Source organism: Cyclopterus lumpus, chromosome 6, assembly GCF_009769545.1.
Source record: "Cyclopterus lumpus isolate fCycLum1 chromosome 6, fCycLum1.pri, whole genome shotgun sequence".
NCBI classification, from domain to species: domain Eukaryota; kingdom Metazoa; phylum Chordata; class Actinopteri; order Perciformes; family Cyclopteridae; genus Cyclopterus; species Cyclopterus lumpus.
The window spans coordinates 22,035,474-22,057,878 of record NC_046971.1 but is presented as its reverse complement, the minus strand read 5'-3'; the positions used below and the strand labels follow the sequence as shown (position 1 = coordinate 22,057,878).

Sequence of the window (22,405 nt, the reverse complement as noted above, 5' to 3'; positions counted from 1 at the left end):
CTTTTATCTAATGCCACATAATATAATAATGTGATACTTTATTGATCCTCACAAGGAAAACAGTATTTTTTATTGCCCTAGTACATAAAGAGGTCAGAGGTCAATGCCAGCTGAAAGGGAGAACCTGACCTGCTGGAGTTTCTGTGTTGTGATCAAGTTGGATCCAGACTCAAGAGGACAGTTGTTTTGCTGTGGTCATATTAAAACCCACTTCAAGATGATTGAATGACCTCAGGCGATAATACCATCGATAAAAATATTGATGAGCGCAGTTTTAAAAGGAGTAACATTTTTATTATTCTAATTGTTTTATTGAAACCAAAACCCCTTGTAAAATAGCAATTTGGTGTTTATAGACTTTGGATTCTGTATACAGAAAACGCGTAAGATATATTGTGCTGTTTCCAGTTTAGCTTAGATGTTTTTTGATCTGAGCTAAACTGCTGCTGTCTCCAGCTACATTTACTAACATAACGGTTGTATCGTGTGTAAATGTAATGTATTTCGCCAAAAACACCATGGTATTTCTACAAACTATCTTAACGTGTAATATTCTGCATTCAGAGCATTAAACAACTACCCGCTATTTAAAGATGTACAGAGGAGTAAGGATATGTACCGAGCTTCGTTGACATGGCTCAGCCGGCGCTGTGTTCATGCGGCGGCTACAGCCGGTAACGCTGTCGGTCGTGGAACTAGCACCCACCGTCCCCCGGTTTCCCTTCAGTTAAATACTGTTCGCTCTGTCGGCACTTTCACTGCTGTTTCCACTGTTGGCGCCGTTAGCTGCTAGCCACCGGCTCAGCCTTTCGCCCTGTTGAGAGGCGATAGGAATGCTCCCAGTCTCGTTTATAGCACCTTTTAGGGATTTAACTTCACCCGGACAGGGTGAACAGGGTTACGGCTAACCTTAAAATGCTACAAAGCAAAGCTTGTCACAATAATTTGCTAACAAAAATAAAAACCAAGAGGCGCGATCACAGCTTTTGGTTGACGCCATAACCTTTTGCAGGAAACAAGCACACTGTCCTAACTTGCTTGCCGTCATGCAAGAGGTTGAATTTTCCCTTCCAACAGAAGCAGCGCTCTCTTCTTCATCTACATTACTGTGGTGTCTTCAATCAGAGGAATGTGGGTCTGCGTCTCCCACGTGACCCACTGCAAGAGAGCGCCAACGTAACAATAATGCAATAACGACAATGTAACAAGGTAATAACTAGAGCGGCTGAATTGTTCCCCGGGCGCGGAGAGGAAATGATCATAACATTGTTTCAGATCCCTCAGGATCTGTCGCAACCGACATGAGAGCGTCTGAGAGGGCAATCATCACCGGATAGGGTTACTCGAACCAAATGGTACACTTGGGCCACGGGCAATGAGTCGCCGCGCGACGCTGCGTGCGGCTCGTTCCCGTCTTCACGTGCCCAAAAAACCTGTAGAGCGTCTCGGAGGTGATAATGAATGCTCCATTAGAAGATTACATTACATATAGCCTTTACAATGTTCTCACCTTGAAATATGTTGCGGCCCGATTAGGATTACTCACACACGTGCGCTTTCTGGAAATTCATTTTTAAAAAGCATCTTGGAAGCAGTGTTTATCAATAATAATACATCAGCACACACACACACACACACACACACACACACACACACACACACACACACACACACACACACACACACACACACACACACACACACACACACACACACACACACACACACACACACACACACACACACACACACACACACACACACACACACACACACACACACACACACACACACACACACACACACACACACACACACACACACACACACACACACACACACACACACACACACACACACACACACACACACACACAAAGCTATTGTGGAATTTGCGAGGGTAAAAAATGAACCTTTTCATTCCCTGCATAACTTCCTGTTTCGGTCCACGTTGGGGTCAGCTCCAATTCAGAAAGCTTTTCCACTGCTTTTTCTAACTGTATTTAGTGGAGAAATTGTTGAGCAGGGTCCACTTGTCCTGTTGTGCAGGCCAAATTGGAACCAATCTGACCCCAATGTTTGTTTTGTTGGAAACACATTCTCTCTTGAGGGACAAAAAACCAGGGTAAAAATGCAGCTGCATTCAGGGGCCGAACAATTTATTGAATATAATGCTTTGAAATGTAGATACATAATGGAGAGCGGGTTGGCAGCTTGGAATTGCCTTGAAAGTAGAACACAACATACATTTAATGTATGCGGTCAAATTGTTTTTATTTGTGTTGCAGAAAAGAGGGACATCTAATGTGTATAAAAACATTTTTTAATACGTATGGAATGTTTTAAACCACAAAAGCAGAGCGGTTACATAAAGGTGAAAAAAAACACAAGACGACGAGCGGCTGCCGAGTAACGCTTTTATATGATTTACAGAGTAAATATAACAGGGCTTTGGTCAGATATTTCAAAAAGATCAAATAGGAATCTGGAACGTTAAGACAACTGGGGAGCACGTGCGTCCCAGCATGACGAACTGGGAGCTGCTCGCTGTGTTCACACGTCTTATTAAAAAGGCACGTAGGAATGACATGAAGAGAAGAAAAGAGCTGGGCGAGAGAGAAGGAACAAGGTTATCAAAATGTACAATAAATACAGCAAAGCTTGGATTACGAGACACAAGTGTTGCTCATCTTTGTGATGACAACGCAGAGCGATAGGAGTCACGACAGAATTACCTCTACGACCTCGCTAAACATTACCAGTGGCCATCTTATTTCATAGATGTCCGTAGGACTGCGTAGCGATGCCCGATCGACCATACGAAGTCTTTTAGTGTCACACGAGTCAGAAGGTACGGAAGCCCTAAAAGGACAGTGGAAAAGAGATAAGAAAAGCAATCTGGGGATCCATTTCTCTCCTGTGATTATGACTCGAGGGAAAACAAAAAGGTTTTGGCATTTTGTCGACACGAGACCGAAATGCACCACTATCATATGTTTTGAATAGGAATACAACCATTAATGTTTTCTTCCAGCAGAGTTTTAATTTCCCCGTGTACTCTCAACACAAGGTGCATTCAGCGTGTGTTAGCACCTTATGGAAATCAGAACACCTCAAGAATTTTTTTTAGATCATTGGTGCACTCCAGCTTTGTGTTGCCCAAATTAATGACACAACAAAAAAAACAACGAAATGACTTGTCAAAATATAGTTTCAAAGATGGAAAAAATAAATTAAAATGTAAGAAACATTTTTTTAACCTCTTAAACACAGGAGAAAAAAAAACATTTAGATCACATGGGTCAACGCATTTTTGTTTTCTTCCCGCATGCCTATCAGGGCTTCCATACCATTGTCTCTGCAGGAATGGAAATACAATGCTGACGTGTGCGTGGTACAGTATCCAACAGGGACAACAATGTGATGCATGCATTCAGATAAAAACAGTAGAAGGAAAGGCATATCTTTAAGTTTGAAGCTCTAACACGTGGTCCAGGGTGTACCGGTTCCCTCCGGTCACCACATCCGGGGCTCAGTCAACGTTCCTGTACCGGGTGAAGAGGTTGTAGAGGACGCGCAGTGTTGACTTAAGGTCGCAGTTCACTATATCTGGAACAAACAAACAAGAGAGATGAGCTGTATGGGGACATGCATCCAGTGGGAGTAAAGCAGTGTAAAGGGTGACCTCTCTCCGAGATGCTGAGCACTCATCAGCTCTGCCTGTCATTATTTTTTTTTTAAGCGACATCGAGGTTTTCGTCATACAAAAGTGGGCGTGGTTTTATCGTTTAGCCCCGTGCCCACTTTTTTTAAGCGTTTTTTCAAAAATGAGCCAGTGGTTGGACTGACGTGACACTTTCAGGACGTCCCGTCGTCCTGGGACAGAAAAGCAAAAATGATCAGGTAGGATAAAACCTACCTGAGGGACGAGAATAGAAGGAAAAAATACCCCGCTACGTGTCACGTACAGACGATGAAAAGGAAAGCTTGTTTTGGGTTGTACACTTTTCTAATCTAACCCTCTTTGACCACATGAACACAAAACGCCAAAATAGGCCACAGCTGTTACTTCAATGAGTCAGATAGATATATTTAAATCAGGATCAGTATCGGGGACAGCCGGTATAAAAAGACTTGGATCTGGGGGGCAGGGTGGGACCCCTAGTTGAACAAAGCGTCCTACCCTCTGGTCGGGGCTTCGGTCTCTCCAGACCCCCGTCCTGCATCAGCTCAAAGGAGAAGGACACGTTGTGGACCTGCAGAGAGAGTTACGAGGCCGTTAGGAAGCACGTTCGCCACACACACACACACACACACACACAGTGACACACACAAAAGCAAAAGGTGGGTGAGTGCAGACCGTACAGCTCGACACACACACACACACACACACACACACACACACACACACACACACACACACACACACACACACACACACACACACACACACACACACACACACACACACACACACACACACACACACACACACACACACACACACACACACACACACACAGTTCCTCGCTGATAACGGTGGACACTGGTTGCTAAATCCCACAATACACTGGGGGGTGGGGGGGTTTCGATTCAATCGTGCGACCACAGCTTCCTGTGCTGGCAAACACAGCGGCGCTCTGTCCTGTAAGAACTTAAGCCGTCAGCAGCTGCACAAACAACTGGTTTATCAATGGACGTATGTCGGTCGGCGTCACTCGGAAAAACTCCCAAGAAATCCAGAGCGTCGTTGAACGACAGACACGAGTAGCGCACGAGTAACACGTGCACAGTGTGTGTGTGGGGAGGGGGAGGAATGAACCTAACGGGCCGTACCGCATTCATCACATTAATGAACACGCATACTGGAGATATTGATTATGAGGGTTTTTCTTGGGAACTGAATGACGCCACAAAAAAGAAATGCAGGACTGATGTTTATGCACAAAGATGGAACCTGAATCTCTTACAGGTGGACTTATTTTGTTTTTTCTTTCAACCTTTACATGGACACAGCACGGCGGAGGAAACCAGCAAAGACGTCTGAGCCAATCTGACTTGAAGAAAAATAGAACAAATTTAAATTTTAAAGAGTGAAAGAGAGAAAGAAAACCAATCAGATGGAAAGAGTTGAAAGATGTTTTCTATTTTCTGCCCATTATGTCTGTGTGTGTGTGTGTGTGTGTGCCTGCTGTGATGTACTAAAAGCTTTGCCCAACAAGGGCTCATTGTGTGAAAAGCGTGACCTTAGCCTTCTAATACAGTCAAAAAGAAAAGGAGAGCGAAGGAGCTTTAAGTAGAGATCTACCGAGCACAAGCAGGAGGGCTTTCTTGGTGCCTCGCGTTACTTTTCGTAGCCCACCCCCCAGTGTATCATCAATAGGGAGCCGACACACACACACACACACACACACACACACACACACACACACACACACACAGAGTAATAGAGCTGAGCCCCTAAGCCACTCCAGTGTTTCCCTGTGCAAAAGGAGATTACAGATGCTGTGGGTCTGGTGCCTGTGTTTCCGGGCCAGGAGTGTGTGTGTGTGTGTGTGTGTGTGTGTGTGTGTGTGTGTGTGTGTGTGTGTGTGTGTGTGTGTGTGCGCGCATGTGCATCGTGACACCGATGCCCAATTCTGCTCTGCAGCTTGGCAGGGGCCCCCTCTGGCCGAGCCCCAAACAAAAGGCTACTGTGGTGTCTCCGCAGATCGCCCGTTCAGAATGCCGCAGTACAGCGCAGGCCAACGGAGAGGAGAGATGGCGCCGCACTCGCTGAATGGGCTCCGGGGGAAGAAGGAAAAAAAGAAAAAGCGGATGGCATTTCACCGGGGCGGTTGAGAGGAGAGCGCTGGCTACCTGAGTGCACGGGCTCCTCAGATATGAAGTATTGGATTTGGCCGTGTTTTCTCCAAATGAAAAAGGGTCGGCGACCTGTTCCTCAAGTGGGCTCGAAAACAGAATACTTACACAAGGCTCGAATATCCAAATAGTTTCATCCTAAAATCAAGTGAGTTTGATTTACACTCATATATTTTACCTATACAGCAAAAAAAATACAAAAAACACTAACACAGCAAGATTAGTGGATTATGTTTATCATTCCCGACCAAAGCAAGCAAAAGCAGTCGTATAAAAGAACGCGGAACAAACTGACACTGCGCATTTGTGAAATATTTCGGCGAGAAAAAAGTATTTGGAAAAAAAGTAGTAGATTATGTGGAACAGTGAAGCGGGAAGTTGGTGTGCACTCTTTGGTGGAGCATTCCTGTAATTGTCCGGCTCACTGATGAATAAAGGTAGAACAAATAAAGAGAAAAGAAATCACACGTTTACCTTTTGGTCAAAATTCTCTGGTGTGAGGAAAAAGTTGTAGAGCGGCACAAAGTATCCCTCCAACAGCCCCATCAGCAACACCAGATAAACGCCGTCTGCAAACTGAGAAACACGTGTTGGTCAGCGGGTCGTGTGCTGGTTAACGGGTATTATGCACCAGCTGTGAAGTGTGTGTGTGTGTGTGAAGTACCTGTGTGTCCAATTCAGACACCTCTAGGTTGAGCTTGTTGAGGTGTTTGTTCACAAATGTGATCAATGTCTGAGAAACACAAAAAGAAAGGAACACGTCTGTCACACACACACATAGATATGTATATCTACACACACACACACACATATATATTTTTTTAAACACATGAAAGCATCTTGGTTTATGGCAGCTAAACTGGAGGTCCTCCACGCAGTGACGAAAAATTGTGAATATGAGCTAATAGACTAAAGACGTGACAATGACAACTTTGGATAATTACTTTACACCTATTTATTCATTTGTTTTGGCGTTTTAGCAACAAAACCACAGAATCTGGTTCGCTATAACTATTTTTTTATGATTTGAGCAAAAACCTAATAGTGTGACCAAAGAAAACTAACAAGTGGGTGGAGCCAACTCCTTAACAACTAAGAACATCCACTGGTGAAGACCATTGGATGGGATGGAAAGTCCCAGAAAAGAAGATAGTTAGGGGACCTTGATTGTTTTTGATAATATACTCGAAGGCCGAGACCCGTGTTGGGAGTAATGCATACCGGTACCCAAGGGCCCGTTTGGGTTTTGTAGTAAGGAGTAAGGAAAATCACAGGAACCCAACATGAGGGAACAAATCTAGATTATTTGCACCTTAAACAATGGCAACAATCTTTTTAATGTGCGTATATTTTAGTCCAGGACCTGCCCTCATTATTCAGGACCAATGGCGTCAGCTAGATAACGGTGCAGAGTAAAACTGGACCATGGACTTGAGTAAAATGCAGTTTGGGGGTTTAAATACGCGAATACCTGGCTATTCCGTCTACATATTTACATGTAATTTGCCATATCTTTATCAGACCTCCATGATGGCTGCTGAATTTGAGATTGCAACTGTCAAAAAAGACCCCGGTACCTTTTTGACGACGTTCAGTTTATCTGGCGCGTGGTCAAACAGGGTGTCGAAAGCGTCGCGTTCTGTGAAGAGTTAAACGCATAAAGAAAACGAAGAAAAGATGTGTGAATATTTCCTGGGAAAAAATCTAAATCAAATCTCCAATATACGCTTCTTCATGGAGGACGTACCGTGTCTGCCAGAGAAGGCCCTGCGAGCAAAAAAGAGGAAAGAAAACACATAAAATAAGCGGCTGCTTATTAACAATTTCACACTTGAATATTCATAGAAAGAAAAATAAGAAAGACGAGGGCTTTCCAGTCGAATCACAGAGGAATGTGGCACATAAAAATGACAATACAATAACGGAGCCAGGGTGTCATAATTTGATTAACAATAAACACAGGTACACCTCGGGTATTCAGACAACAACCCGGGCATCGCCACCGGGACGTCTGCACAATGGCACACACTCCACGGCCCGATGTAATAATCTCTGCAGCAGAACAATGGTGCAGTGAATGAAGATGTGCCTTTGTGCGTGTGCATGTGCACGCAGGTGTTCTATGGGAATGGAGGGGCCCCTCTCTCGTCTATTATTACAATGTTTGCACTTTGGAGGACGATGCTGTTGGAAGGGGTCAGGTGTGTGTGTGTGTGTGTGTGTGTGTGGGGGGGGGGGGTTCTTCTTTTGTTCCCCCTGCGGTGTGAGTGCCCCCGAGAAAGAGATATCGCAGTGGGCAGGCCAGTTAGAAATGGCTCGCAGACACACACACACACACACACACACACACACACACACATGCATGGAGGCGCTCGAACACATGTTCATGGTGTAATCTGGGATGGCAAAGGCAGGCCGGTCTGGGCAACGGTCCTGGTGGTGTGGTAATAACCGTGTTTCCACTGTGACTGAGTGTGCGCGTCTGTGTGTTTTTAACAGTGTATCCATCTACCGTGACAAAATGTGTGCACTTGTGTGTGTGTGTCTGTGTGTGTGCTGGCCTGCCGTTATCTCCCTCGCTGCTGCCGTCAGGCTGCAGGAGATCCTCACAGGGAGACAATAAGTGTGTGCGTGTTTGTGTGTGTGTTTTAAAACTGTCTAATTCTTCAGCTTCAGGGTGCCATCACATATCTCGTTGAAATACAATGGCTGTAGATTCACCAGTGCACTAAGTGTGCACTGCACAGTTCTGTGTGCAGGGGAAAGAAGGCATTCAAGGTCCCGACCACAGTCGAGAATTCCAGTGACAGGCGGTGTTTTGTTTGGAATCAAGCAGACGTGTATAAATGCTTTTGTGCTCCTTATCCGGGATGAATGCATCTGCGATTAGCCGAGTACACCGCCGGTTGTTTTTCTTTGGCTAATTTAATTTAAAGGTTGCGCGGTTATTTTATTCTCTTTAATACGGAAAATAGGCATTCAGAACTATATAGTTCAGTCTTTTCACACGTTTTCAGCAACTATTGTCTGATATGTATAATGCGTTTTAAAAAAACAATCTCAGAGTTCAGTAATCTGGATTTTAAATGTTTTAGTTTAGTTTTTTGCTTTAACTTGTGTGGGCTATGAAATAATGAAGCCATCCACGTTTAGATTGGTTCCCAATAAGCCACCGGCTCCATGTACGGCACAAAGGACGCACTACCAAAATGGGAGAGCAAGCTCGTCTTCCCAGTAGCTATGGGGAACGGGAATGCTGGACAACTGGACTAATCTGGATGGTAATGTTACAACGTGCTGATAACAAAGTTTGCAAAAAAACAAAAAGGTGGACACTTTATCTGGCAAAGGGAAAAAAGAGACAAAGGAGGCAATGAGGGTGAGTGATTAAAACCGTGGTGGCAAGTTTAACGGCGTCTCCGACGGCCTTTTTTAAAAATCGTTTATATGTTCTCGCGCCAGCCCTTTTGTCCGTCAACACCTTCACACGTGTAGCGGGGAGTAGAAATGAGTCGGGCAGCGGAGCAGACTCACTCCGTGTTGCCGGTGATTTCCTCTTGAATTTGTCGGGACTGGAGGATGCCCTCTCTTTTCTGAAAGAGAGACACACAAGAGGGAGGACCGGATGGATGTGGGGCCAAACATGAATTCACAGCAGCGCAGAGTGGGGTTACGAAACCAACGCTATAAATAACTTGTTATGCAAGTAGCCTCATGATAGAAAATCCTTTAACATTTAAAAAAAAAAAAAAAAGGCCCACCTGGACGACCACCACTTGAATAGAGACGTGGTCGGGCAATCTGATGGGCGCTCTGAAGTGCTGCGACAGCGCCACCAGCAGGTGCAGGATGGCAACGATGCTCTTGGCGTGAACCGCTAACAGGGTATGAGGAAAAGGAGGAAAAAAACAACATCACGTAAATGACAAGCAGATGATAACCATTTCACTTAGATGTGCTGTGTTCTTACGTTTAAAGCCAGTCGGCATCCGCTCACCAGCTTATTTATTCACGGCCTTTCTAAATGTGCCTGCATGTATATCAAGTGTGTCATGCGCAGTATTTGCATTCCACCAGGGAGAACTTTTCAGGACCCTTTTTCGGGCCTCTGGTGGCATCGGCCATCTTTTTTACGGAGTGGTCTGACGGGGCGGCAGCATCTCGACCGCCGGCAGGAAGCCATCAACACCTCCCACCCCATGCGGGGCACACGAACATCTCTGTGCAGCTCCACCAGTGACCGGCTGCTCCACCCGCGGTGTGAAGGAGAGACACGCCGTCAGACTGCACAAGCAACACCAACACCAACGCCATACAAATCCAATGTATACACTGTGCAATATAAATAATCTGTTCAATCCACTGTGCCATTTTAACAACCATTCAGTCGGACTATATCATATTTTTAAATTGTATTTCTTAATCATGATACCTTTACTGTGTTACTCTGAATTTATTATACTTGTTTCAATCTCGTTTTTTCTACCTACGTCTCTTGCCTGTTTGTTTGCACTGTCCACCATGCTGCTGTAATCCTGCAAATGTCCTCGCTGTGGGACTAATAAAGGATTATTTGCTCTGATCTCATCTAATCTTGCACTCGCACATGAGTGAAGAGTCAGTAGGCGGTCAACGGCAGTATGAATCAGACAATAAAAGATGTTTTGAGTGATATTATATATATAATGCCATGCAGCTTTTCTTTGAAAACTAAAATTTGACAGTCGTCAGGGCATAAAACCAATGATGTGCTGACCATAATGACTCAGGACTCAGGACAACGGGATAGCCGTCAGTGATGAAAACATAAATAGATTCAAATCAAAAATCTAATTGAATTGTGACCTTAAAATGGAAAGTTCGTGGATTTGGAGAATCGTGACACCCCTAACTAATAGGGAGACATGTTACCGATGTTTATAAAAACATTCCTTCTTTTACTGAGGAGGCTGCGTGAACTCCTCGCCGTAGGGTTAGAATTATTTTCTGTTATTCTCCATGCCTCCAGGAATTTGTCATTAAAAGTTTTTTTTAATGACAAGGTCATGTTGCATCAACGGTAAACCCAATCAAGATGCCAAAAGCTGCCCTGGAGTGATTGGAAATGAACATTTTTATTTTTGATATATAAAAAGGTCACAAATATAGAAGCTGTTGGACGGGATGAGAGACGGAACGACTCTTCAGGTCAACCACAGAGAGCCGGTTCACTCAGACACACCGAGCACTCAGTCTTTAGTCGACCGAACAAATAGGATTTACCTTTGAATACACAATCAGGATCAATTAAGTTCCCAAAGCGAGCCTTTGATTGTACGCCGTGGCAACGGTCGAGTCACACGGAGCAAGCGAAAAGCCACCCTGAAAACCTATTACCTCCTCGCTGCATAAGAGGATCCAAATAAGATGCAGAGTGTTTTTTGAAAGAAAGGACGAACAAAAGTGGATTGATTTTTTTTAAAAGAAAGAAAGAAAAGGGATGGCTCCTCAAAGAAATGGAGTGCAAAATCAATCGCATTTTATTTGCCTGTGCTCTTTAGCATTTCTGTTTTTGTTTGTTTTGTCCCCCCCCCCCCCCCAGCTCATATGCACGCTACGGCTAATGACGCAAGTAAAAAAAAACGGTAATTATGGCTCGGCCATAATAGAGCGCCGTCAAAAGGAGAGGTGGAGGACTCTTATTGATGAGAACCCGCTGTTGTGCTCAACCTCAAAGCGCACAGCTCAATAAGACGGATATTAATCCAATGGCAAGAACACATACATTTTTTTATTTTATATCCTGTGAGTGGAGGTTTAAAAAGAAGAAGAAAAGAAACCCGGCATGTGGCTGGTACTCTCCATGCAGGAGGGGAAGTGCGGCTGAGAGCTGGATTCTTTGAAGGGTTGACGTCACTTCATTTTGAATGTTATTATAGTATGGTAACGCTACATTATGGATAATACACCACCATTTTAGACAATTTGCAGCAAAAAGAAAAATCTTCTCGTCAGCGCTCCTTTATAAAAGGTGACACCGTTGTTAAATTGCCACCATAATTTGGCATTTACGTATTATAATTTCCTTCCACTTGTCAACCCCGAAATGCCCCATTTAATTTTGTATCGGCTTGTATTTCATTCACGTGTGTTCCACTGGTCTAAGGGTGACAGATCTGTCATGCTATCGTGGGTCCATTACAAGTCATTTTACTTTTACTTAAATAAAAATGTATTTAAAGCAACAGTACTTCTACTTGAAGTATTCAGTTACGAGCCATCTTATCTTTCGAAAGAAAGAGATCCACATTTCATCGAGTTAAACGGTTTCCTTGACTTCGATGCAATGAGCAAAGCACCTCCCTGTACTCTGACCACAGTATGTTGAGTGTGGGAGGAACGCATCATAGAAAAGTGAGCGTAGAACATAGCAAACAGTGAAATATTAGAAACGGTCCTCACAGTCGACGTTCCAGCGGATGTTCCTGGTGGAGAGTTTGAGCGAGTCGTTGATGCGCTCCAGAACCGTCTGCAGCTTCTGTTTCTGGGCGATCTCCGACTGGGTCACCTCCGCCACGTTCAGCTTCTCGCCCTCCAGCTTCTCTGGAGCGCGGGGAGACACGGACACAAATATCTGTGAGCGAGCACGAGACCAAACAGCAGCTCGACAATGCAGAGCTCGGCTCGCCATCTCGCCGGCGCTCAAACTGCTCACCGAAGAGCTTCTGCAGGACCTGTCCGTCATACAGATCCTCGGCCAGATCCTTCACAATGATCCTCTCGCCCACCAGGACGTCGTTTATCCAGTCGATCAACACCTACTTGGGCGGAAAGAAAGACCGGTGGTTAGAACTTGCTAAATAGTTCTTCTCCCAACAGTTTGAATCCGCTGTCGCTCTGGATTCACTTGCGTGGTCTGCACTGTCCGTTCTGGTAGATTAGGGGACGTCTTTTGCAGTTAGTCCAAGCTGAACACGTCCTATGAGCTGCTACTTTCAAAGATTTATTTTCAATGGTATTCGAGACACTCTTTCCTAGCCATGCCAGAGCTGATTAGGCGATACGCCGGGGAGGAGTGTCCTGCTGGGACATAAAGCGTTGGCCCAGACTGAGGCCTTTGGCAGTCTGACAGAAGTCCCCCTGAAGAGTACTGTATGCCTGTTGGACTCCAGTGATTGCTCACCAATCCTCAGGTTTTTAAGAAGGGATGTTGTAACATGTGTGATGATCTGTGCCATAGCTTTACACCGTCAACCTTCCTATCTGCCCTTTCTTTCTTTTGGCTTCCTTGTGTCCCTCGTTGTCATGAGGAGATGCAACACGATACGACTGTTAATTCCACGCGCATCCGAGATTACCGGCAGACTGAATCATTGGAAACCCTCACCCTCATGAGCTCCTGCAGCTTGCGGTCGTTCTTGGAGTTGGGGTCCACCATGGTGCGCACTTCGTTCTCCTCTGACGGACGAGCAGAAACAAGGGGGGAAATGTTAAGAGCTGAGAGGAGGAAGGGCAACAGAACCCCAAACCCACTCAAGTTGATATACAAATGGTCATTTTGTGGGTCAAGTATTCCTTTAATTACTATGTTTTCCTGAAAAAAGTATTTTACCCCCCCAAGTACACAAGTAATTTGCAACCCAAATATAATTACTTTCTGGCTTTTAAGAAAAACAATAGCCTCAATCGTTGCTATTTATAGTCCATAGAAGAAATAAATGACAATAAATAAATGTTTCAAAATCCAAAAATAAAGCCACATGGCCTTTCACAAAGACCTATCTGACAGTGTGGCCCTTTACCTAGCATGGTGTCCTCGGGGTCCAGCTCGTAGTGGGACGGGCTGAGAGGAAGGTTGATGGCATTGATCCCCTCCTCCTGAAGCTCCGACACTGTGAGAAAGAGGCACGAACGCATCATCATCATCATCATCACTTTCATTCAGACCAGTCAAACACTTGTGAGGACGCTCACTTTTCAGTTTTCTTGCCTTTCACTGTGATTTTGCACACACGTGTCAATAAATAAAACTACTCTTCAAGACTAATACGGGGCATACATCTAGATTTCTGTTACTCAAAAATCCCCACGAAAAGATAAAAACTATTTATCGTCATCAACTAATGTGTCAATTACATCTCTGATAAATAGAGTAGACCGTAAAAGCCCATCATCACAGAGCCCAAAGTCACATCTTCGAATTTCTACTTTTAAATCAACACCTGTTTGAGAAGCAGAAACCAGTGAAAGTTTGTTTTTACTTGATGAGCCCTGCACCCCCGATTCCACAAACAACCGTTAGTGGACCCTCGACGCCCCTTGATGTCAGACCAACACAGAGCGTTGCTGCTTCCTGCTTCTCAGCAGGCTCTTATAGAAAACCCAGCATGCCATTCTTCTCAGTGCGTCAGATACCTGAGGAGGCTTGATCCCTGTGTGTGTGTGTGTGTGTGTGTGTCAGGCTGTGTACATGTGTGTGCTGTAGAGCATGGAGTGAACATCCTGTGCATTTCTCCGTGTTCACTGGAACAACATCCTCTCAATCAACACCACCCACAAGTGCTCACATGTGCACAGGGGGTGGATGAGAATATTCCTACAGAGCGGCACGCGCCGCTGCGCTCTCTTCGAACGGTGTAAAGAGGATGTTGCATTAAAAAAAAATTAAAAAGCACAAAAGAAAGTCTGAATGAATTTGAAACAGCTAACTAAAAGCCTTTGGAGTATGCATGACTGTTTACTCCCTTAGACTCCCTTTTTTGTAAATGGGTTTATTTGGGCTGGCAAAAAAACAACATGGGTCAGATTTAAAGTGAGACTGCAGAACTTTTGAGAGGAGGAACAACACCTTGGTACATCATGCTGTATTATACTTATACGGTATAATATATACTGTATAATACTTGAAACTAGAGATTGAGACTATAAACTAATGTTTACAGAGTTTAAGGAGGGAATAAATCAGGTTAGAAGTAGAGTCATTTTCTCATAGACTTCTATACAATTTGACTTATTAGTGGCTTAGGGTGTTCAAACGCTTTTACGGTTAATGTCCACAGCTGGCAATTTACAGACTCATGCAGAAGTATGGCTGTGCTAACACCACATCAATTAGCCCAATCTGTTATTACTGCAATTATCACTTGTGCTATTTAAGAACGAGCAAGTATGTGGAAACCACGGTTGCTAGATGGGGTGGTGAAATAACCACCTCTAAGAACACGCTGTCAGAAGCAGAGGGAATGGGAACCATGGGCGTTCTCGGTGTCCTCACTGTATCACCCCCCTCCCCTCCCTCCCCCCTATGAGCCAGTGCCGTAAAAAAAAAAATGTTGTGCGCTCGGCTTCACTGGTTTTAAATGTTTTTTCAGAGACGGACGCATCATGCTAACACCTGATACCCAATATTAATTTCTCCATTTACACCGGAGGAACAGAATCACACGTCAGCCTGCGCTTGATGCTCTCAAACCTCCTGACCTTCTCCTCCTCTTGCATCCCCATCCTACATGACTCTATTGTCTTCCTCATTTCCTTCTTCCATCCCACCGCCTCTCTCTCTGCACGGCGCGTGCTATGACCGCCATAAACATCACATGCACCTCGATCTAATCAACGATCTCCACGAGAGCGACCAGCTCCCCATCAAATCACAGAACACGCCGCAGACATGCTACACACACTCAGGGCATACGTGCGTGTGTGTGTGTGTATGTGCGTGTGGCTAGCATGTGCCAGCATGAATATAATGCGATTGCATGCACGTCCCGTAGACAAAGGCCACCTGAAACGGGGGCTCAGCTGTGCAACAGTATCCTAAATGACACAACGTAATCATCCGATTGAAAGAGACCTTTTGCCTTGGATGATAAAAAAAAAAAAACTGGCCTTTGACGATGAATGCCATGCTCTCATGAAGTCTGCTGTATTTTCCAGATCAACCCCGCACGGCAATAAACTGAACCAGGCTTTTATAAAAAAATACAAAATAAAAAAAGGAAGAGGTGTATTGTTATTCATAGCAGCTCCTTGGTAATCAAAGTCCAGCAGAGAAAGGTTTTATAAGCAACATAAACGGGAAGTGGAAGCTGCCGTTCTGCATCCGACCCATGACCTCTGACCCCTGCTCTGGGAATCATCCTTGTGACCTTTCCATCAGGGGAGGAAACAATGCATAGCCCAATACACAATCTCCACACTTTGCTGCATGACCCTCCCCCCCACAAAGAGGGTTTCGGGTTTCAGCAGACCTTGCCCGAGGGAATCACCTACAACTCAGAGATGCGATGTTAAACACACGGTAAACAAAAAAGAGGACGGGCGGCACAAGGGTGCTCAGCCGGGATATATTCCATTTACACGGACACATTAAGGATTAAAGACTGTGCACTGTCCGTCAATGCAAGCAGAGACTATATCACACAGCTGCTTTGTTCAGAAAAAAAAGAATAAATAGATATTTTTGACAATGACCTCTCACCTCGTGAAGCAAAAGCCCAGAAGATGTTCAAATCAGGGAGTCGAAAATATAAAAAATACCGACAATTGTATCTACCGTGACGTCTCGTGGTAACGTGAGACGTCACAGTGGTCCCATTTGTATTTACATCATTTCAAGCCCTCACGCGACCATTTAATAGGTGACGTCACCTGAGGGTTCAGGGGGTAAAGGCCTAGGGGGGGGGGGGTCTTTGGGATTGGTATCCGTGTGTGCTGGAGGAACCTCCGGCCTCGAGTCTGTGACGGGCCGGTGTTTACTCGAGCCTCATTCCTCACTTATTACAGTGGTGGCGGAGTCAATACCGTACATGGACACAGGGACAGCCCGCGGCCATGAAAAAACACACACGCGCACACAGTAACCCACAGGTTGTCGGTGTTTCCATTGAGGTGAATATATGTTCAAAGCTGGAAAAACAAAACGGTGTTAAACGTGTTTGCTGTCTGAAAGTCATTTTTGGAGAGCATTCCTCCGCCGCTGCTGTCAGTCACGATGTGAAATATCAGAGTTAACTTCAATAAACTAGTTCTTCGCTTCTGAAAACAATACAGCGCGACGAGGCGGCGGACTGCTCTGCCCGTTTCTCGGCGCGTTGTTTCGCGAAGTAGCGGGTTGTTGTTGTTTTTTACCTTCTTTCGCCTTTTTCCTCCTCGCTAAAGTTCCGCCGAGTTTCCCGAGGAAAGAGTCGTCTTTCTTTCTGGAGGACGGGGATTTGGGAGTCGGAGACTTGGGAGAGGACGGAGACTTCTGCGGCGAGGAAGCCATCGTCGCGACGATAGTTTAATCCGCTCGGCTGAGAAAAGGGACTGTCAAAGTTGTCGTGGAAAGTAGAGTACAATTATTATTATTATTATATTTTTTTTAAATCACCGTCCACTCCCTAAAGCGGAAACGGAATTCCAAACATTTTCTCCCGAAAGTTGGCTGAAGTGAGTGGCCCCTCCTCCGTGGAGGAGGAGGCTGCTGTCCGGGGGAAGAGGCGGCAGCTCGCCGGTGGTCGGGTTCAGTGGCTGGCCGAATGGGGACCGGGGGGAGCGGAGGGTTCCCTAAAAAGAGAAAAGGGACGTGAAGGTCGTGCTTCGCCGCGGGACTGGACCGCTCACGCTGGACGCCTCAGTTTCCTCTGCGGGACGTCGCGTACTCCTTCAGGGTTCGCTAGTTTCTCAAAAACTAGTTTCTCAAAAACTAGCGTTAATTAATTAACTAACGGCGAAGTTGACGTCGCAGCAAAAATAACCGAATTATGTAAAATGGTGCTGCTATAATTGTCATTTGCCCTACATTTGAAGTGCATTTTTAATAAAACGTTGCTCTTCTTACTTGTTCAAAAACGCAATTAAGTTAAAAATAGCCCCATTTGTATTAATTGTCCATCCACCGTGGTGTTGTTACTGAAGGTATATAGTTATAACCTCGACCTCTCAATAGAAACACATGGAGCATTACAGCACGACTCAAAGATGTATATGGACTAATCTTTTATTAAATATTAAATTTTTTTCTCCATTTAAAACAACTTAAAGCAGCATAAAATCGAAATGTATACAAACATACAGTTGTTAAACACAACTTATTTATCCTCATGTAAAAACATTATTCATTCTTGACTCACAGCCCAAACACTAGGGTTAAAAAACTCAGTTTAACTGACAGTAGTTAGTTTCACAATAATGAAGAGCATCAATACGTCACATCTCTGGCCACGCCCCAAAGTGGTTTGCCTTGACTTGTCAGCATTTTTGCACTTCTGGTTACCTTGCCTCAAAGCCAATTTTGGTTAGATACCCAAAAAATAAGGTAACATCAGCTTAAATCGATTTAAAGTTATTTTATATGATATTAAATACATCAGTTTTTTCACCCCTTTTGTGATCTTTTAAGTGGTTACGCATTGTAAAAAAAGGGCGGTTGCTAAAAAGTGGCTAAATAGAACTACAGAACGTCATCACACAGACTAGTCCGCCTTTACAGCCTGGTTGCGACCGCTTTATGTGCAGGGAACCAGTGCAACACTAACTTCCGGGTTAAAAATCTCACTGGTTCCCTCCACAAAAAGGCCAACAGGATTTTTCAATTGGATTATTGTAGAAAATAAGCTCTATGGCAAACAAATATGTATGATACTTACAAGTTCTGTTCTGCAAGACAATCTCCACAAATGAACACCACTTCTGGGATTTTTGAGGCGAGACCGCAAATCGCCAGAAGCTAACGCTAACAGCTATAAACGAACTACGCCACGGTTGGAGACTCATTCCTTGAGCCCTCTATGAAAGTGTGACATAACCAGATGTGCAACATGCGCAAACATTTCAACATGTGCAAATGAAGTTTTCGGTCCCTTGGATCAGTTTGGAATTATGTGGCAACTTGTGTCACAATGGAGTAAAAGAAAAGGGTAAAAGTTTCCAGCCACCTGGCAGAGGTGCATCCTACCAGCTGGCCACAAATATGTGGCAGTTAGGATTCTCCTGTGTTCAATGATGTCTGGGTGGAAGTACAATTGCATTTTATTTTTAAAGTGTTCTGGCACAAAGTGGAAAATATAACATTAAAGACACACACACACATAGGTACAAAGTGACAAAAAGTGCATGACATAACGCAAATAATTCTGGATTTCATGACACAAGTTTCAAACAAACCACTCTGTGCAAAAAACTTCAGGGAAAGTGTCGAGTCGTTCCAAGTGCTATCCGGTGAGGCTGTACAGTCCGTTTGGTTTACGAGGCCGAAAAACGTTACAGCGCAGTCGGCCACATTATGAGAAGCACTTCAGAGGTCAAATAGAGATGTCACTAGCCGCTCCTTTACATTCTGCCTCAGTCCCTGAGCTCAGCATACCGCGGTACTTCTCTACCCCTTTTACCGCTCAGCATTCATCAGTCACTCTCTGGCTTCTCCCGCCCCCAGCCGTCATCCGCCGGGGCCCAGTGGAACTCGTAGCCCCTGGACAGCACGAGGCTCTCCAGGTCCCGGTCTTCGGCCCTCTCCTCCAGCCGCTGCTCCTCCAGTACGGACACCAGGGCGTCGCGTCTCTCCACCGTCCTCATGATCTCCGTCAGGATCACCTGCTCCTCCTGCAGCTCGGAGGTGCTCTTTTTGTTGTCTGGGGCGAGGCGGAAGAGAAGGAGTTTTTTAAAAGTTCCAGTTTGAGTCCGACCCCGCGGGTGTTTGTGTCTGTTCCGACCCCTCACCTTCTGTTGCCATCCTGTGTCGTAGATCTCGCTGCAGTCGGCTCTGCGTGTCCTCCAGCTCAAGTTCCTGGGCACTGTAAGAGAAGGGAGAAATATTAAGTGACCCTTGTGGTGAGAAATAGGAACTGCCTCACTATTTATACTATAAAAGCAAGGAGTCCGTCCTGTGTAACCTTCGCATATCTCGAGAACGCCTTCGCTTACAAGATCACGAGCTCTGACTCGTAGCGCGCCAATCTGTTCTTCTCCAGGACGAGTCTAAACCAGGACTGGTAGAGCTGGGCCTCATCACTGTCGTCCACCTGAGACGGTTCTGGGAGGGGGAAGAGAGTGGCATAAATTTAACATCAATTACATTACAAGCCATTACCAGAGAAAAAGAGAAAGTATACTGGAATCTCACACACACAGTAAACTAATAGTGCAACAATGAAGTCCCATCGTCTACTGAGAGTATGGCCATTAACGGTTAGTGGGGCTTGCAAGGCAATGCTTTTTTTTCATGGTTCTGAATGGTCTGAAAAGTATGTGCACATGGGCTAAAATAGAAGAAGAAGAAGACGAAGATGACAAAGACGGCTTTCACTGGGGAATTCCATGGAGCCGCGGTGTTGCAACGTCTTGTTCAGTACCCGTTTCTCCTCTTATGATCTTCTCTATGGTCACTCCTTTCTCCTCTAGATCGCTCTGTTTCTCTGCGACCTCCTCCAGTTGTCTCTGGATGGCCTGGGCAAAGCACACACAAAAACACACGGGACATTGTGTGATGCACATGATCAAAGGAAGTGTTTATTTGTCCAGATTTTCAGATGTCTTTCTGCGAGGTCTCTGCCTCCACCACTATCACCACTTGAGTTTGAGGTGCTCACGAAGCACCTCAAACTCTCTCTCATATATATATATATATATATATATATATATATATATATATATATATATATATATTCCCCATTTTCCTCCTCCTTGAGTTTTTCTGGCATCCACAAGTGTTTCTTTACCGCCATCTGCATGTCGTTGAATGGAGTGCAGTTTGTGTGTGGGGTAAAGAAAGCATAAAAGATGCAGTGTTCTAAGACCGTGGGCGGCTCTTTTGTTACAGACCATTCCAAACGACTAAATCTTAACGGACCAGAGAGCCGTACCTGAGCTCTGTGGAGCCTCTTCAGCTGTTCTCTTTTGGCCTGCTGGGCCACCGTCTTCTCCTGCTTCCTCCTCCGTCTCTCTGGACCCAGCTGGGACAGGAAGCACACGGAACACTTCAGAAACAGATACCCATCCATGCAAACGCAGTGCGATTCCCACCGGCGCTGTTCAGCACACGGACACGGTCCTTAACGAACCTTCTGATTGGGGGTCGGGTTTTCATCGTCACTAGAGGTGGGCTCGTCAAAATGCTGTGCTCTGGAGGCTGGATACAAACAAAATGAGTGAGAATAGTCAAGTAACATTTGAAGTTGTATTTTTTCCATTTTTCCCATGTTTTTTTGTGTCTCAGTGACTAAATTGGAAATTGGTCCAGTATTGAGGGAGAACATCGCAGACGGCGGCAGCAGCTTAACGGGTCGCGATGTAATCGCTCGGGGCAACGCGTCACCGTCCAATGTGCGACCACTAAAAGAGCTTAGATCAGATTGTTATTCTATGTGTCTGACACAGAATATGTAAGAAGTGGACGTAGTCATCGTGACATCACCCGTTGGTTTATGGACTACTGTTCTGAAGCCTTGAGTTTGACGAAATGTGTTGGATTCGGCTGTTGACATGTTTTTTTTTTTGCAACTGATGAATGGAACTAATGATCCATTTTTGGATTGTGGAGGAGTGACGTAGAGATGGCATATACGTCTCTGGTAGCGGCAGCGACCTGTCAATCACTGTAGGCCCACTCTAAAGCATCTGCTTTATGGTCTGTTTGACTCTAAATGGACCATCATTTACTAAATGAACATCATGCTGTATTGAAGAAGACTTGAAACTAGAGATTGAGACCATAAACTCATGTTCACTATGAGTCATTTCCCATAGACTTCTATACAATCAGACTTCTTTTTGGAAACGAAGAAGTCACCCCCTGCTGGTCAGTAGTGAGAATGAATCTACTTCTCCCTCAATACATAACATTATTGGGAATAGGAAAATAGGGTAAACGTTATCCTTAACATTGACGTTCCCCAAGTCAACTGATACATGCCTCTAAATAAATGCTTTTGTCATCAAGCGTTTATATGTCGATGTTATGCTTGTTGCGCTGCCCCCAATTTGCCATAGAAACAAATCATGCGTGTTTAAAAGATCATGTGCATCGACGGTTGGGAAATGGCTGCACTAACCTTTGTTTCGGAGGTTGCTGAGTATCGTCCTGATCTCTTTTTGCGCCTCCTGGTCCTGCCCCTCACCCTCTGACTCCTCCCTCTTCCTCAGCCTCAGGGATGAGAACAGGTTGACCCTCCTGCTGGGCAGTGAGGCCATGTCGTCGGAGAACACCCCTCCGGAGTCTCTGCGGCCCTTCAGAGACACCTGCTGCAACAGAGAGGGCAGGTCCCGCCCGGCCCCCCACGGATTGGCCCTGAAAGACGCCCAGCGGGCTTCGGACTTGCCGGCCCTCTTCTCATGTCTGGGTGGCTCTGGACCCGCGGCGCTGAAGTGGGAGCTAAAGGTCAACGCTCCTTCTGACATGGGCCTCCGTTTGCGGGGGACGTCTCGCTCGTCCATCCTGCCAACCACAACATCATAATGTACATTCAATCTGAATTGCATTCAGAGACACTGTTTTTGGGGTTGTTTCACTTGATTTTAGATGTAACCCTTTTTTACATAACCCCACACGCCACATGGAGACACAAAGACCTTGAGGAATACCATATAA

The 22,405-nt window shown here is 45.1% G+C and overlaps 2 protein-coding genes across 3 annotated transcripts in view; both read right to left on the bottom strand.

Annotated features, from left to right (window-relative positions):
- Window positions 1-2,399: 2,399 nt before the first annotated feature.
- parvaa (parvin, alpha a) lies at window positions 2,400-17,358 on the bottom strand. The gene is made up of 13 exons (XM_034535630.1): window positions 16,972-17,358; window positions 13,644-13,733; window positions 13,229-13,299; window positions 12,557-12,659; window positions 12,304-12,444; window positions 9,624-9,739; window positions 9,397-9,455; window positions 7,610-7,629; window positions 7,440-7,501; window positions 6,527-6,595; window positions 6,337-6,438; window positions 4,184-4,256; window positions 2,400-3,609 (listed from the first exon to the last, which is right to left on the bottom strand). Exons 1-13 carry the CDS (start codon window positions 17,105-17,107, stop codon window positions 3,533-3,535), a joined length of 1,119 nt encoding a protein of 372 aa, XP_034391521.1. The 5' UTR covers window positions 17,108-17,358; the 3' UTR covers window positions 2,400-3,532.
- Window positions 17,359-17,779: 421 nt separating this feature from the next.
- mical2b (microtubule associated monooxygenase, calponin and LIM domain containing 2b) overlaps window positions 17,780-22,405 on the bottom strand; it is a 46,405-nt gene continuing 41,779 nt past the window's right edge. The window contains exons 32-38 of one of the 2 annotated variants that reach the window (XM_034534616.1): window positions 21,870-22,252; window positions 20,880-20,947; window positions 20,682-20,771; window positions 20,172-20,265; window positions 19,744-19,852; window positions 19,540-19,613; window positions 17,780-19,451 (exon numbers count right to left, since the gene is read on the bottom strand). In XM_034534616.1, coding sequence (XP_034390507.1) covers window positions 19,225-19,451; window positions 19,540-19,613; window positions 19,744-19,852; window positions 20,172-20,265; window positions 20,682-20,771; window positions 20,880-20,947; window positions 21,870-22,252 — 1,045 coding nt within the window. In that variant the 3' untranslated portion in view covers window positions 17,780-19,224. The remainder of the gene's footprint in view (window positions 19,452-19,539; window positions 19,614-19,743; window positions 19,853-20,171; window positions 20,266-20,681; window positions 20,772-20,879; window positions 20,948-21,869; window positions 22,253-22,405) is intronic. The other variant, XM_034534617.1, reaches the window with a different exon arrangement.